At 41.1% G+C, this 17,700-nt stretch overlaps 1 protein-coding gene across 2 annotated transcripts in view; it reads right to left on the bottom strand.

Annotated features, from left to right (window-relative positions):
* znrf3 (zinc and ring finger 3) overlaps positions 1-17,700 on the bottom strand; it is a 71,360-nt gene that overhangs the window by 7,465 nt on the left and 46,195 nt on the right. The window contains exons 3-6 of one of the 2 annotated variants that reach the window (XM_067570635.1): positions 4,723-4,797; positions 2,680-2,811; positions 1,790-1,897; positions 154-321 (exon numbers count right to left, since the gene is read on the bottom strand). In XM_067570635.1, the coding sequence (XP_067426736.1) occupies positions 154-321; positions 1,790-1,897; positions 2,680-2,811; positions 4,723-4,797 (483 nt within the window). Of the gene's footprint in view, positions 1-153; positions 322-1,789; positions 1,901-2,679; positions 2,812-4,722; positions 4,798-17,700 lie in introns of both variants that reach the window. The other variant, XM_067570628.1, reaches the window with a different exon arrangement.

Raw genomic sequence — 17,700 nt, 5'->3', positions numbered from 1 at the left:
TAAGAACACATAAAACAACCAATATAGTAAGCAACAGTTCATGGCAAGTAACAACACTGCTTGAATGATAGTATTAGATTCGAAAGGACCTATAGTGTCAAGCAAGGCTGAAAAAGACAAATATATAAATCAGAGTTAAGTGTTTTTTCTTACCTCCCCATCAATGTACTTCTCCAGACAGATGGCGCAGTCAGAGGTGGAGCTGCTGCTCAGTGAATCAGAGGCTCCGCAGCTGCTCTCGCGCTGGGCTTTTCCTTTGGCCTTGAACTTGCGTGTTTCCATTTTTTCCAAAGCCTGGATGGCCATTCTGTTCATCGAGCTCTGCGGTGGGGAGGAAGATGGACATGGTCAGCAGGAATATCTGCGTGTCTTGATAAACAACATTTAACTTTTAAAAAAAGACCCTTTTAGAGTTCTGCAGAATTTAGCATGAAAGCCAATAAACATGAGAGCCAAGATAAGACATAAAAATGACAAAACTATCAAAGACTCAGGTCAACTCAGTGATGTTTTTAAGAAAACATGCTGCCAAATGCCTGTGCTTCACTGTTGATGAGTGTTTACTTGTGAACTGTGTTCAATGTTGATGTGAGAGGGTTGATGTAGTCACGATTTGAGACTTTTCCCTTTGACAAAGCACATAATTTTGCAATGTTTGACTGATGAATTAACAACACTCTCCGGTTATGACTCCGGTCTCTTTTATCTCTAATTTGCTTCGTGCCGCCCTAAAAATGTTACTTATTAAAAAATGGAGACTGATACAGAGCTGCTTATCAGGATTAAACTTAATGACTCATGTATAGCAGCCTTTATGATTTATAGAAGTCACTGCTAGTGTACGTGACAGAGTTATTTATGCTCTGGCTTTGCTAAACTAGTTTCCCTGGTGGGTGTTTCTTCCTTTAGCAAGGAACTTTACTCTTTACTCTCTTGCTGGTTAGCAAGAGAGTAAAGAGTAAATCATTCTCATCACAGTGTTGACAAAACATGAAACATGAAGAATTTAAAATCTGTAAAGTTAGTACGTGGTTAACTATAGTTTTGTGCGGGCAAACCCTTAAGGAATCCTTCATTAAACCTAAAGGATGTTTGTAAAGTTGGTCTGCTTTTTACAGTTAAATTGGATTTTAAAAAGTCAATAAACTATGAACTATATTTACCCTCCACAAGCAGTTCATTAATTTTTCACATTTCAGGAAGGAAAAGGTTGTTACATGTGACAAATTTGCCCCTGGTGTGAGTCGTTCTCTTAATTAACCACCAAAGGAAGTCACGACCAAGTCATACACTGCTGTGACACACACACACACACATACACACCCATCAAACACCCATTATACACCCACGCACAGAAAAACGAGTATGGTTAAGACACATTCACACACACACACATGTGCTGGCAGGATTACACCTGTCTTAACGGATGCTGCTACAGGTTTTCTGCTCCGTCATGACATCTCTCTGCAACAGCCAACCTCTCATCAGCGTTAATTAAATGCTAATCCTGATTCATGCGCCCGACATAAGCCTCCACTGAGAGCTTTTTGTCAACACACCGGAGGAATCAATCAGTGGCAGAGCTACTGTCGCCCGACTCAACGCCTGCAACTCCCAGTGAAGTCGTGTTGACTGGAAAAACAAAGCGCTCGTGTATTTGGGTGTGTTTTGTTTGTGAAGCATGCAAAGTTTGGTCCTGTGTGAATCAAACTTGAATAAATAATGTTTTTTTTTCTGAAGTTGGTTCTTCAAACTTCTGTTCTAGTGGTGATGAGTGTGTGACTCTAACCTGGCTTCTCCTTTGCTTGAGTTTGATCTTGATGAGCAGAATGAGGCAAACCAGCGACACGACCACGAAGAAAGCCAAGAAGATGCCCATGTCAAAATATTCCGTGGGCTGCTGTGGAAACAGGAGGGCGAGAAAAACACAAATTTGTCAAATAATCTTCACATACAGCTGGTGTAAAGGGTCACTAAAAGGGTTATTTCCATTCACTGGTTGTTTGAGATAACACTTTTGTTAGATATTGAGTAGACCTGTGCACTCAATGCTGTGATTCATTCACTCTACATTCTGCAAATAAAAATAAAACTCAGGTTACTCCTACATCTCCTGTACAAGTTCTGCAGAGTTCAAACAAGAAAAACAACAAATTTGACACCTTCTCTTTTTTCTTGAAAGATAGGAACCAGGATAAGAAGCCGACTACCTCAAAGAGGTAGTTAACTTCTGTGTGCCCATGTCCCAAACATCTGTTGAAAATCCACTGGGAGAGGTCAGATTGCTAAATTCTCCATCAGAAAATGGTCACTTATCGGACAGTCCTTTCTCTCGGGCTTTCATTATGTCAAGCTATTTGACCTCAAAGTGTGCTGGTCTCTTATCAAATATTCCAAGCAAACAAACAGCTCTTTGAATGGCTGATATTAATCTTTCACAGTGCTGTGAAAAAGTCCTCGGCCTCGGGGCAGCGGAGAGCGGAGAAGAAAGAGAAAGGGTCAGATTTCACAGCTGGAATTTTTCGTTTGTCTTTCACATCTAAAAACTTTTCAGCACTGTTTGGAGCAACATGTCTGCCTCTTCATCATGTTCCTCACATGTGCCTTGGATTTGTTTCAGACACACACACATGCACGTGATCTACACGGAGTGGTTTCGGGTTTGGCAAGAGTCCTTACCCTCGGTGGTCTGTGTTGTATCCGAGCCCGAGCCACTTTCTGCTTGTTGACGATGTTCATCAACTTAACAGCGTCGTTGCCCTTCACGTACACAACCGGCCGCTTCAGGGGGTCCTCGGCAACCTGATTCAGCTGAGAAGAGGACAGAGAAAAAATACATTCAACACCAGATGTGCTAACGCAAACCAAAATCAGATATAAATCTGGGTAATAACAACATTTATATAATAATTCAGATGTTGTACAGATGTTTACATCAAATATGACACCCGATTATAGCTAAAACGTAGCCAAAGGTTGACGAAAACTTCTACCTGAAACATGGTGGTGCTTTTTTATTACACTCAGGACTCAACAATCTGAAAATGACTCTATGGTGAGACATATGCAGTGTGTGATGAAGGATTGCAAGCAGACATATCTTAATTTTAAGGGGACATAAGGCAAGTAGTTTGGGAACTACTGCCCTAATGGATGTGAACTGTCTGAGGGTGAAAAAGCCAAAGGCATCAACTCTTCTTTTACCAACTGGGGAAAGTGACCTATAGGCTCAAGACATGGAAACTGTGGTCACGGTTTGCCAGTGGGAGCAGGAGGAAATAGTCAATGAATAGTATGTTCTGGCTTTCGAGTCAGTTGACATACTCCTTTACTCCTCCTCTCCCTCTGTCCTCCCCTCTCGTCTGCTGGTGGAATCTGTAATTTGAAAAGCCCAAGGGAAATACCGAGGATATTCGCATTTCTATTTCTTCTGCTGTCGTCATGTTCCCCAGAGAAATACTGTATGTTCTGGTTTCAAAGTATAGATGTTGGAACTTTTGATCTCCCGCTCGATTCTGGCGTGCAGCTCCCGCTTTGAGAAACGACTCCACCAAGATTCTAGCTTGGCCTTTTACAAACAATACATCATTTAAAAACACACCTATAAGTCCTGCATTAAACTCCAAAGAAAGAAAAAACCTTGAGTGTATCACTTTTGAAAGAAAGTTAATCACAAACTTAACTCTTCTCCCAAACAAGTGTTTTAGCCACAAGCAACACTTGGCCTCACATTAGAGTATAAAATGATTTAAAAAAAAAAAGAAGTCAAGTACATTAACTTCATAAAGATTCTCTCTAAATTTCGGCCCCGGGATCTTAATTCTCCCTAAGCTCCTCCTCCCTGCCCCTCGGCCTTGTGGGTCCTGTCTCTGCTGATCGGGCCGCTCTGACTGGAAAAGCCTCTCGGGGGAATTTAACACAGCCGCCCAGCGCTGCCTTTCATGTGGTCTCCGCGCAATCCCTTTTATCTCTCAGCTACGCGCTTTACGACCCAGCGGCAGAGAAGAAGAGGCGAGGAAGGGAGGAAAAAAAAAAAAAAAAAAAAGCTGCAAGTCCAGGCCTGGCGTGGCGAAGATGAATACCACAGGAGAATTCTTGCGACAAAGGCGCTCAGACGAGCAACTCGTGTATTATACCTCTCAACAGTGAAAGACACAGGAGACAGAAAGAGTTGAAGAAGCAGGAATGTGAGTGTCTGGGTGTGTGTGTGTGTGTGTGTGTGAAAAGAAATATACTTTGTTCTTACAGTAGCCTACAGTATGTGTGTTTCCCCCCACAAATATGCACTCAAAGACAGATCCATGGTCTCAGGGGTTGAGGTAATGTGCGCTACCTGTGCAATTATGAGCTCAACAGAGTTTGGTCATGGTCTAGTGAAAGCTGAACCTGGATATCCATTTGCAGTCCTCTCACAGCACAACGCACTCCTCCAAACACAAAGTTAGAGAGCTCAAAGGCCCAAGAATGGTTGAATGAGCAACGCTGATCCACATGCTTTCGAACAGAACTAAAGATAGAAAGATCATTGTTTGTACAAACAGCACACACACACACACACACACACACTCACTGCCAGTCAGAAGGGCAGGGCATGCTGCTGAGCTCTATTCAGAAGTGAAAGGCAGAGTGTCTTTAACAGACAGACCGAGACAGATTAAAGCGTTACAGTGTTGTTGAAACGTGAGTGTGTGAATGCCTGGGTAATTTTAGGGGTGTACAAACCTGATCGATGGCATCTGGATTTTCTGACACATCAAAGATGACAGCTGTGGCTCCTCTCTGCACTGCTCTCTTCGCCTGCAAACAGAGGGGGAAAAAAAATCATTATTATATACTCAAGTGAAGAGGAAAAAGCGAGGAAATGTATGATCAGATTCTTCTTTGTCAACTGCAATATTTTGAGGTGTCACATTCAAATTAGGGCCACTAGAGGGAGTTCTCTGCCTGAGTGTGACCGCAGATCACCTGGAACCAGTGAATGAGGAAGAAAAATGACAAGAAAACCAAAAGTCAAGAAGTAAACAAGCCATTGATCACATTTGCTGGGATGTACACATGTGGTCTTCAATGATGTCATTCCATGTCAATCTGTATCGCATTACCCTTAATAGCATGACATACACTAAAACAGTTTCATCCTTGTATCAAGGACCGATGCATGCATTGCTGAGTTGCATCACATGGAGCTGAATCTGAGCTGAAATTCTGTCGTGCACGCTCAGGAAAGTTGAATAAAGTTATCAAGGGTTTCCAACCGCTTCAAATCTGAGCTTCTTTCATCTGAGAGTAGAGAAAGTCATAGCAGAGAGGTCTTTTGAAGACTTCTGCTGAAGGCAAAAGATAAAGGAAATGCTTGGATCTGCAGAACCCCAAGTATCTCCTTGCAGAATCCAAATTGGCTTCCCCTCTACGGCAAAAAAAAAAAAAAGTTCCATTATCTTAACTCCTGCTTTCCCCTACAACACGTTCTCACCCCGCTTGATTCATGGTGCCCTATTTAGACAACGTTTTGATGTCTGCACTACATGATCTAAAAGAGCGCGGCTGGGATCATATCCTGGTATTATCAAGTGCCCTTGGGTTCTTGCCAGCGCTCTTCATAACTGGAGGGAAAGGGGTGGGGTGGGGAGGAGGAGGGGGGGGGGAGATCAAAGTGACAATGTACAGTGCTGTGACTCTGCTTGCAGAGTGGCTGGAGAGTGTCACTGCTCCAGTCTGCAGGCACTCACAGAGGACAGAGAGAGAGGAGATGGGAAGGAGTGGTATGTGCAGGGGAGGCGCGATTTCTCTTTTCACAACACATCATGTTGATTTCTGAGGTAACGACACTCAACAGCTGGGTGTTTCTGCTTTTTTTTTTTTTTGACCAAAGAGGAAAGACTAAAACATAGTTTTGTTCCACTATGAGGGGCCAGAACAGATTAAGTGCTCCAAATATTCCCAATATTTCTATATTTGGTGTTTTGATGATGGTTGTGGAAAAGCGCTCTCTAACACAAAATCCAAGATCTGGTGACCATGAGGGTCACATGATTCACATCACTTATCATACTCCTCGAACATTACAATGACTCATCATGCTTTGTATGGAAACATCTGCATTTGTTCTGTTTGTCCACTCATTTATTCAGATGGCTGTCATAATCCTGTTGGTTAGTTTCAACTTGTGACAAAGGCTGCAACTAAAAAAATACTTTCATTATTCTTTGATCAGTCAATTATTTTTTCCAATTACTTGTTTAGTCAATGAAATGATAGAAAATAGTGAGAATGCCTTTAGAGCTGCAACAATTAGCTGGATCAATAGAAACTTAATCACCAACTATTTTGCTAGTCGATTCATCGTTTTGAGTCATTTTTTAAAGAAAAAATGCTGAGATTCTTTGATACTAACTTCTCAAATATGAATATTTTCTGGTGTCTTTAGTCCCCTATGATAATAAACTATCTTTGGATTATGGACTTGACAAAACAAGACATTTGCGGTTGTATCTTGGGCTTTGACAAACAGTGATGGACATTTTTCACCATTTTCTGACATTTTAAAGACCAAACAACTTATTGATTAATCTCATCGATTGGTTTATGGTAGTTCCTCTTTTTTGAGGCAGCTTGTTTGGCGTGATCTTTAAGACCTGACACTTCCTTTTTTTTTTAAATTCATCCAAAGTTTATATTTATATACATAATTTGGCCTCTTTGCAGCTCTGTTAGTTGTCTCCTGCTTGCTTTGAAGCTCATACTGAAGTGCTGATTTCCTGAACTCTTATATAGCTGACGAATGCTACACGGCACAACATGATGCAGCTTTGTAACTGTTACAGTGCTTATGTTATTTCACCAACTTCCTGTGTGTATTATCTTCAGACAGAGGTTAATGATTAACTATATCTGTCTAAGAAGTAGCACATGTAGCTTAAGTAAATTGCGATTTAATTTTACCAATGTTTCACCAACAGTAAGCATGGCACATTTCACTTGTTTATCCTCCAAAACAAGAAAAAGAACTAGCGGTGTTTGCATTCTCTAAATATTGTATATATTAGATGAACTCTTGCAACACACAAGCATGGGCCTGAGATCTTCTTCTTTACTGCAGATACTGTCCCGTATGAGGAGTTAGGTGGGACTACTGCTGCACGGACAAGTTACAGCAGGAGGGGAAATAGAACCAAACTAACAAAAAGCTTTTGATAATAATGGGCGGCAAACGTACCACGATCTATGAATTCAACTTCGAGTGTAAATCCGCTTCAGGAAAACGTTATCATGCATCAGAAGCGTACGAGCTACGTCTCAATTAGATTTCCCCTTCGGTTTAATCCAAAGACAAGATGTTTATGAATCTGGCTTTCATAGCTCATTAAAGACTAATTAACCCTGCAAACTGATTCGATCTTTACGAGTAGTGAATGAAAGCCTTATTAAAAACACTGAAACATTAAAAAAAAACAGCGACAGCGCTATAAATACAAGCTCTTCCAACTTTCTCTCTTTCTCTCTCTCTCTCTCCCTGCCTCCTTTACATAAACTAACATCGCTCTTTTCTTTCTTCTTTCTTTTTTTTTGTACTTGGAAAGTTCAAAAGCGAGGAGAGCGAAATCTCGCTCGGCTTTTCCCTCTCACCCAGTTTTCTCTCAGCTCCACACTGCCAGGCTCCAGCCCCCATTTAATTCAGCACAAGTCTCGCTCCTTTGATGTTAGCTCTCCCAGTTAATAATTAATAGCTCTCGGTAAGACGCTTTCAGAAGAAGGAGATCTCCCTCCTAAAGAATCTCCACTCGGGCAGGCCTGCGCTGTAGTGTAGGGACTTGCCTGACGACAACAAAAATGCACCCACAGGCAAACTGGCTCTCTCTTAAAAAACATGACACATCTCCTTCTCAGCCCTATAAAAAAAAAAAAAAAAACTACAACCTCTGACACCAAAGGAAGGATAAATACTTCTTGAACTGTGACTGTTTGTAATATATAAAAAAAAAATTTGTCATGTTGCTACAAAGTTTTAAAACGCTTCAGTGAGGAAATACTGTTTACTTCACTGACTCACACCGGCTATATAGGATTTCAAGTGGCAGAGCTCCTGTGTAAGGGGATATTGTGCAAGCAATTCGAGACAGCAGTCAGTTCTCCCCTGCCAACTTTACAAAAAAAAAAAAAAAAAAAAACCACTGGAGAGCTTTCATTCATAAAAGTTTCATTGAGATCGAAGAGGAATTTCAAAAGTCTGTTCCTCGAGTTTATCAGGGTGAAGTCGATGCGACTTAGATGACACTCTGATCCTCTCATTCAGGATTAAAGATGATTGTGTCATTTCAGGAATCCAATATTTCAACGACGAAGGCTGAGATAAGAAGATACCGACTCTGGGAGAAATTGTTGAAATCTTGCTCTTTTTTTAACCATCAGAGTGCAAAGAAGAGTTTGGCAGGTTGCAGTTTATTTAAGATTTGAGCCCCTCTAAAAATAATTCAAGCTATAAACTTTCAGAGAAACTGCAGCAGGAATGTGAAAGTGAAAATCCTCGAAATCCTAGAAAAAAAAAGGCACTGATAATGATGTTTAACTATCAAAAATCAGGAAAAATTGTTCAAACCTTGTCACTTTTTTTTTAGCTATCAGCGTGCAAAGAGCTTTATACAAACACACAACAACCTTTGAGACAAAGTAGACGAGTCATCAGAAACTTTTGAAATCCTGCAAAAAGCACACAGCTAATATTCTTCTCAAGGCTGAAACATGATCACTAGCCCACAGCCTGAGTGCCTGACTGTCATTTATGCTCAGAAATTGGAAAAGTTATTAAGATGCATGAATTTTTCAGCCAATAAGGGAGTGGCAAATAGCATTTTTTTTTAGATTTGAGCTTTATACACATAGCAATACACCTGTAACAATAAAATAAAGGTATAATCTTGAGACTAATAGAAAGAAGGCTGCTAATCAGGAACTTTCTCCACTGCTAATATTGTCCCGAGTCCTTTGATCAGTCATCCATGCTCCAAAAAAAAAAATCAGCTAAACTCTCAACCTCAACACACGGGGTGTGCGGTGGGGGTTTCACAGGTACTTCACAACACTGCTGGCTAAACAAACTTCCCGCTGGCTTGGAGGCATGAGAATTAGGGTACAATCTTCCCTGAGTGAACGAAAACCGCAGCAGAGAGTACTGAGAAGCCAGTCTAGACACAGAGGAAAATGAAAGCTATGTTTAGCATCCCTAAGTAAGCCTGCCAGCTTGTAAGATCTGAGGGAGACATTTTCACTCGTCTGGAAAAGAGACTTTTTCTCAGCGTAGGCTCTCGCTCCGTCGTTCACATGGACTGAGGATTCTCATGTTGAACACAGCAGGCGCTTACAGGACGGTGCAAATGTGTGTAAATGTGTGCATACATGTAAAAAAAAAAATATATATATGAGACAGGAGGTTATGTGTTCAAATAGACAGATACACACACCTGGATTACACCTGCAACATCTGGCTCATGCACTAGTCCCTCTATCACCTTGCTCCCTCTTTCTTTTCTACTTTCCTCTGCTTCCCTCCTTTTTCTTTCCTCCTCCTCCTCCTCCTCCTCCTGCTTTCCTTCCCCTCTCTCTCTCTCTCTCTCTCTCCCCGCACTGCTATAATTAAGGCAATTAAGTCTTCAGAAGACTCTCCACTGCTATTATGCTGTAATTTCATGTTGCCTCCTGGCTTTACGGTTTATTAAAAGATAAAGGCATACTTTTCTCCCATGGATTTTCTTATATGTGGTTGCCTTTTTCTCCCCACTCTCCCTCTCAGAGCGAACGCGCGCGTGTGTGTGTGCCAAGACATTATTTACAATCAACTAAAATAAAAAAAAATCAAAGTTTTCAACGTGGCAATGTGTCATCTGATTGCGAGCTGGCGGAGCCCGGAGAGAGAGACATTAAAACTATGTTCCACCTCTTTCTCATTCATTTCGCTCGTACATACTGTACTTTCACACATGGCGTCATCCGTGTTATCTCGGCGTTTTTCATTACGCCAGAATTCAGTCATTTACCCTGTTCGTCAAGCGTATTACTCAACATCTTCCTGATCTCCTACCGTTTGATGTTAACACCTCACTGACAGACTGTTAAATCTGTCATAACATGTTATTCTGTTTACAGATACTCCACATAATCGTATTGGCTCTGTGACATGTAATCAACTGGTTTGACACTCTCACCGTGCTGGATTCGCTATCTGCCGTGTCATGACAGCTCCGAAAAAGGACGTCCCTGTTCCCACAGACACATAAAACACTATCCTAAAAAAAAAAAAAAAACATTTTACAAGGGCATAACATGAACTCAAATAACCTTGTTGAGCTTAATCCTGCCAATAACTTCTTTTCATGAATCCCTTCCCGCTCATATTTAAAGGTTTTCAGTCACGGCTGTTAATTTTCATCCCTGTTTTGCAGGTTAAAAAAGAAGGAGGTAAAAAACTTTCTCTGGTGAACGTGGGTCCCTTTGAGAGTTTAACGAGTCATTGTTCAGTTTCTCTCCCCCCCCTCGACCGTCCCAAACTTTTGAACTCTCCCATATTCCTGTTTAATATTAATTTGGATGCTGTTAAGCCCCCAGCTGGAGCGTTTTACACAAGTCCCTGGACATCTGAGGCACCATTTGTCAAACTGCATGCAAAATGTTTACGAAGCACATAAAAATCCACTTGTGTGTCACACCGGTGGATGACAGGGGCCAGCTAGCCTCCTCGAGCTGCTCTCCATTCGGCCGGCTTCATATAAACGGGCAGTTTACCCAACATAAACACACAGGGGAAAGAATCACTTGAAGTGCTCAGTGAGCTCAGTGACTGCCATTAATATCAAACTGCAGATAAGAGGTTAGGTCAGGAAGTGAACACACAGAGCTGATTATTAAGTGTCTGCAAGTCCAGGCGCTCATCTGAGTTCAGTTCACGAGATAAAATGAATCAAAATGAGATCTTAAAGTCCCCCCCTCAGGTCAAAAAGAAGTTTTTCTTATTGTTACTTAAGTGTTTGAGCTTCGCTGTGCAGAACGATGTATGTGCACTAGAGTTTCTGTGTGCTCACCTTGAGATCTGATTTTAAGGAGCGGGCCTACGAGGGTGATTTGTGACATCACAACTAGTTTGGAGCCAAATTGTGGTCCAGTATGAAACGTAGGAGAAGCAGTTGATGTCATTTTAAGGATTTTTGTGACATAAATTAACTTTTTTTTGTGGAAAAACCACATTAGACACAAAGTATTAGACAAAATATAGGAAGTATTTCGGTCTTAAAACATGTCCGGAGGGGATCTTTAAGCTTAAAGCTGCAATAAGCAATGCTTGGCCACTAGGGGGCAGAAAAATATCAAAACACTCTGACAGGTATATCGCCAACACAAATCTCTGGCTTATGAAGGCTAGCGTGTTAGCAAACACTTACATACACACACTTATTAAACATCCAGCAAACTCAAAGCAGCATTGACATTCATTCTGTCCACCTGAAGAACGCCGGGTGTCCAACATAAACTCTGGTTTGGTCTCCACCAACCCCTGAGAGAAATATCTGACTCTTTAACTGCTGGATGTTTGATCTTCTTCACTGCTGTCCTTGTCAGAGCTAAATCCTCTACATGACTGTTATGATATTGTACCATTACAGCAATAATAATGTGTTTCAATTTATTTCCTTTTTTTCCTAATTTTCAATCATGACTGAATATTAAAGTCTTTGTACCTCAAGCACCAATCAAGACGCCTTAGACGCTGTCCTTTGAAAGATGTTGTGAATGAAGACGTGAAAGTGTGGTCCACATAACTCACTGTTGAATCCCACTGTGAAATAGTCAGCACGTATATATATATATATATATATATATATATATATATATATATATATGCACATAAGCATACAATCAAACACCTGCATGAGCTCTGTTACATACTGCAGATCAGGCTGGATCAATCATCTAATATGTGGTCAGATTTGTAGTCTTGATAGTTTGTGATTTAAATGAGGCAAAGTTCCTGTATGGCTGACTTTGGTAAAAGTGTTTTGTAGAAAAACATGTTTATATTTCTCAAAGTCATGTGATCTATAAAGTTTTTGTCGGCACAAGTGCAGAAAATTTTTGAAAACTACTGAGTGCAGAACAGGTTGAAACATTGGCTCACGGTGCCAATATGGAGAAACATAGCGGTTTGTGGGTTAACGGCACCATCAGTGCAGGAAGACCGAGAGAGAGAGAGAGAGAGAGAGAGAGAGAGAGAGAGAGAGAGAGAGAGAGAGAGAAAGAGATTTGGGGCGGATGTAATGACCTCACCATCAAACAAAGACGAGGCCCGCCCCAGGTACACTGATCCCCAACCATGCCTCCCTGGTGTACATCATGTACAAGACCAGGTAGCATGCTCATGCACACACACGCACTCACACACACACACACACACACACACACACACACACACACACACACACACACACACACACACACACACACACACACACACACACACACAGTATGTAATGACTATCTCTCACTGTGTCTTCCTCCCTGAGGCAAAATCAGTTCCCATGGGTGAAGTCTCTTATTTCCACTGGTTTAAATCCCCAAATGGGAAACAGAGTTGTGGAAAAAACGATGATGAGATGAGCCCATTGCATTTATTTCCTTTAGGGGGGGAAGATGTGTTTCACAAGGTGGCCATCTCCTAGATGGGTGTGAACAGTCTCTTTAAGACAGTAATGTCAGGTTTGGAGAGAGAAACAGAATTCTCTAAGGGGGACAAAAGCATAAGAACAGCAGGTTTTCTCCAGCGATGCTTCTAACATCAGTTCTCCAACTGTCTTTAAAGCTAAAAATGACTCTATAATCGTTCAGTATTTCTTCTTTTCCTCTTCTTCGCCTCATCTTTCCCTACCAGTAACCACTACCCCCCCCCCCCCCCTCCATTTCTGTCTCTGCCTCACCGCACAATGTGGGGTGGCCATTCACCGACTGACCATTGCATAACCAGAATTATACAAGTGAATTGTGCTATCAAAATGTGTGTGTGTGTGTGTGTGTGTGTGTGTGTGTGTGTGTGTGTGTGTGTGTGTGGGCACCTCTGAGGAGGCCTGCCAGTGGAACTTGGCAAAGAGCCGGCTCCCATTAAAGAGTCGAGAGAGAGAGAGAGATAGAGAGATAGAGAGAGAGAGGTGTACTGGGGAGCGCTCCCTCTCTTTCATCATAACACTCATACATACTGTCTCTCTCTCTCGTACACCTCCTGTACTGTACTAAATTCTGACCTTTTGGCTGGAAACTTCCGTAAAAACACTGAAAGGGCCAAAACTGCAAATTCATAGTTGACTGGTTATCAAACTTTGATACTAATATCAAAACTCGTCATTGAATTCCTGGTCTGATTCGTACTCTTGACCCTGATAAAAAAAATCATCATTTTGCCAATTTTAGACTGTATTTGATTTAGACAAAGTTCTTAGAAAGTTGCGTATGACAACTTTGGCTTATTTTGTCAAGAAAAAGACGTCACACACTACATTCACAAATCAAATCACAACATATAACTTGAAGATATCAGTCACATATTGATTGATGGGATAAAAATCAAGTACTTCAGTTTCTTAATATAAAATATATGACAAATCCATCTTTATTGGGAGTGTCAGTGTCCAGACGCTTTGAATTTTTATTACTTGAACCGTTTTTGTCCTCTTGCCAACTACTTTGAACTACTTTGTGGATTTCCTTTGTTAAATGAGAAAATGTTCTCAAAGATACTGAAAAGATTAATCAAAACCCAGGTGTCATATTGAACCTACTTTCCAGAAACATTGAGATTTGGAGGCAAAAAACAACAACAACAAATAAACAGTATGAAGCATGAAAAGAACATGTCAAAAAGGTCAAAGGGTTTAGGAAGTGACAGACTAGCTGACAAAGTGACTTATGCAGGCAGAAAAATGATCTACTCTTGCAGGATTATAGAACACTAGAAAACTTTTTTTTTTTGGAACAAAAAATAAACCCAACAACACCTTCATCAGGGCAACATAACAAAGAAAACTGCTCTGAAACATTTAAACACTTGTCATCGTGTGGCCGTGATGAAGGATTCCTGAGGAAACACTGCGGTTTCTATGAACTAACAGACATTCATCAGCCTCTGAGCTTTTTTTTTCTTCAAGTCAACTTTCCTATAATTTTCCAGCAAGTGCGTTTTTAGCGATGAAATGACACAGCAGCACTTTCGAGCGTCGCGAGGATGCGACGAATAATAAATGATGGATGAGGCTCATCCGCCGGGCTGGAGAGTTCCTGTCAAATACCGAGCATTTACACATCTTTTCTCTCTCTAAATATACGGTTGTCTTGCTTGTTGTGCACCACAGGCAGCATTTCCTGTCTCTCTCTCTCTCTCTCTCTCTCTCTCTCCACGGTTTGAGGTCTTGTGGCGTCAAGCGAGCGCGCGCACACACACACTTACACAAACATAAACACACAGATGCAAAGGCATTGACTCAGTCTGCCACTAATCAAGAAGCCTTTGAGTCCTCCTCTCCTCCCGCTGCCCACCGCTGCTCTGCCCTGCCGAGACCAAACGCTGGGGCTGGAGGAATGGACAACCGCTAATTAAATTTCCTCCACTTTTCCTCTCCGTCCCTCCCATGTTGTTTTCTTACCGGTTTTGGGCTCTGGCCCTTTGTGAATCACAGGAAAATAAACAAGCTTTCCGGCTAGGGACTAGAATACTACTTTTAAGTGCCTCTTCTCCAACAAGTTGTTTGAAATAAAATTACCGGACTTCTTGGCGAGATATATACTGAGATAATTAGTGACGGCCATACCTGTTTTTTTTTTTTTTTATGTGTGCAAAATATTGAAGGAGAAAAATACTGATATAATTTTTTGAGATTATCTGTTTTATCAGTCAAAAGCCATTAAAGTTTTAATCTCTCTTCTCTGCAGCAGTAAAACAAGATGTTTGAGACATGAGGTAGGAAATAACTTAGGATAAGAAATAGAAATTTTGATACTAGGTTCTTTTTTTAGTCCTAAACTCTCCAAGGAACACCTGAAGGCGCCAAAAACTTATTGAAAATTCAGGATTACCATACTTTTCACGAGATGAGGGGCTGTCAGACGGAGGGAAGAAGTAAATGGAGGGAGGACGATAACGTTGGGAACAAGTAAAGACAACGGAAGCACGTCATTTATGCTCGACTGTGTACTGGCACATATGAGATCAAATCTTAAGTGTTTTTATTCGACGGGATTCCATTTTTTTTCCCAACAAAGAGTTTGGGGGAGAAATCTCTTACAGCCTTGAACACACACACACACACACACACACACACACACACAAAAAAAGTTAAATTTATGTTACAAGCTAGTTTGAGATAGCATTCAACATAGCCTGTATTATCTTGACTCCCCTACTCCCCATTGGAGTTTATATTTCCTCCATATTATATAATATTTTAATATATCAATAATTTGTCAGGGTGAAGAGCCATTCACCGTATTCATACGTGTCATATTAGTCCTGCACCTGGACTCCAGATGTCCTTTATTCAAACAGCAGATGTCCATTACATCAGTGATATTACAGAGACCACTTGTTTTAATGTTGTCCTTTCTGAATTGCGAGATTAGTGTATAAAAGGCGTACGAATTCAAGTAGTAAATTTGTGATTATGTCGAAAGCATATGTTATGTAATGTAGCGTCCGAAGACGCCAGGAGATAACAGCTAGTCGCCTCCAGCATGACAACATGAGCAAATCAGCAACCTGATGAAAATACTACAGTTACTCAGTGACTTGAACTAAATAAAGATGCGTTCACTTCTGGTACATATAAAAAAGGGCATAAAAAAGGCCTTAAAGGTTGCGTTAGTACACGGAAGAAAGCTGAGGTGCCGCTCTACTTCTGGAGGGACTTTGGCCTTCACACGGGAAGCCGATGAGGTGTTTTATATGCCATAATATTTTTTTTTGCAATACGTGACACATATTACTCTGGGCAAGAGTCTACACCGGGGCCAATTGATTCGTGATAATGTCCCATGGAAAAAATGAGCTGTGGGCCTTTGTTGTGGTGCACCCCAACCCATTTTGCACCAAGAACCAAGCAGTATTCCTGAATGTGGTGTCAGTTTGCAGAAATCATTTTGTCAAATTAGTTCAAGAACATAACTGAAATATTAAAAAGGTATTAAAAGTAGATTTTGACATAGGACTACTTTATAAGACAGGGTTACAACATTAGGTAAAGCTGTGTGAGCCTTCGGGGGATTTAGCATTTCAGTTTTTATTGTGTTGTTGAGGTTAATATACCAAACGACTTCGCAATTTATTAGATTACCACAAAGTCATTTCCCTGAGGCAGTTGCCAAACTTGGCTGCTTGGGAATCCAGCCTTGGTGTATGCTAAATTAAGAAACACTGCTGTTGGACTAGAACATTGGCTTTTTACCTCCAACAACTATAACTAACTGCTCATTAAGTCAACAGTAGTTTTCCAGCGTTAAACAGTGAACTACTGTAACTACAATATCCAACCACACAGGTGCACCTGTCATTAACAGCTGACATGAACGCCACATTTAGCTACATGCATCATTACTAAACCCACAGAAACCATAGCGTCATATTAACAGTATAACCTGAACATGACTACAAAACTAGACAGCAACATGGCAGCATCTGTGCTTCCCTTTACCCAGGATGCTACAGTGTGAATCCACACTATGACAGAATACAGTGATTTGAGTCGAGCTGAGGCGTCTCAGTAAACAGCCACTTTGCTCCTTCTCTTAATTCGTCTGCAGTCATACGGGTTTTCTCTAATCTCTCTCTGCCTTGAAGCTGCTTTAGGAGACCATGTCCCTGCATGCATGAAAGAGAAGTTGCTGTTGTTGCATCTATCCTGCTGCAGATGGAGGGGTGTTGCTGCTGCTGCTGCTGCCGCCGCCTGCTTTCCCTGGGCAAACAAGGCAGAGCAGGTCAGGACTCGGCCCTCTAACCCCCATGTAGCCTCCTTTCTTAACTGTACCTCTTTTTTTCTCCTGCTGTGTAGCCGCCTGCTATTGACTTTGGTTGTTTATTTCATCTCAGAGCGGTGAAATGTAAAAGGAAAGTGCTGCAGAAGGTGCTACTGGGTTCATAAAATGCTTGAAACTTTCTTCAGACTGACAGATATCCCTTTGATGAGATCTATCACTGTCAAACTTGAAAGGGTAAGACTGCAAATGCTTTGCCTTTTGATGGCAGAATGAAAGTGGAGCAAAAGTAGTGGTCTAAGAAAAGGTGCGGTATGTGCTGCGGTTCAATGGGGCATTAAGTCATCTATGATAGGAGTTCAAAACCTCACGACTCAAGTCTAAGGGTTCCAGAGATGGTTCACAGGATAGAAAAAAAAAAAAAAATACAAAGAAATAACGTGTTTGTTTGAAACTTTCTTCTAATCTTCGCCTGTTTCTCGCGATATACCGGATGACTGAACTTTACATCGTCACGCACATTGAAACACATTCAGATAAAACAAATCTGAAAAGGTAGAAATCATCATTTCTGGTTGAACCGGTCACAAAAAAACTGACCAAAAAAGGTGGGGTAACTGCCTTTTTTTTTTTTTTTTTTTTTTTTTTTTATAACAGTGAACTGGATTTCTTATCTTCATCTGACATTGCATGCACCTTTCCTTT

The sequence above is a fragment of the Thunnus thynnus genome, chromosome 2 (assembly GCF_963924715.1).
Source record: "Thunnus thynnus chromosome 2, fThuThy2.1, whole genome shotgun sequence".
Taxonomy (NCBI): domain Eukaryota; kingdom Metazoa; phylum Chordata; class Actinopteri; order Scombriformes; family Scombridae; genus Thunnus; species Thunnus thynnus.
This window is presented reverse-complemented; position numbering and strand designations above follow the sequence as displayed.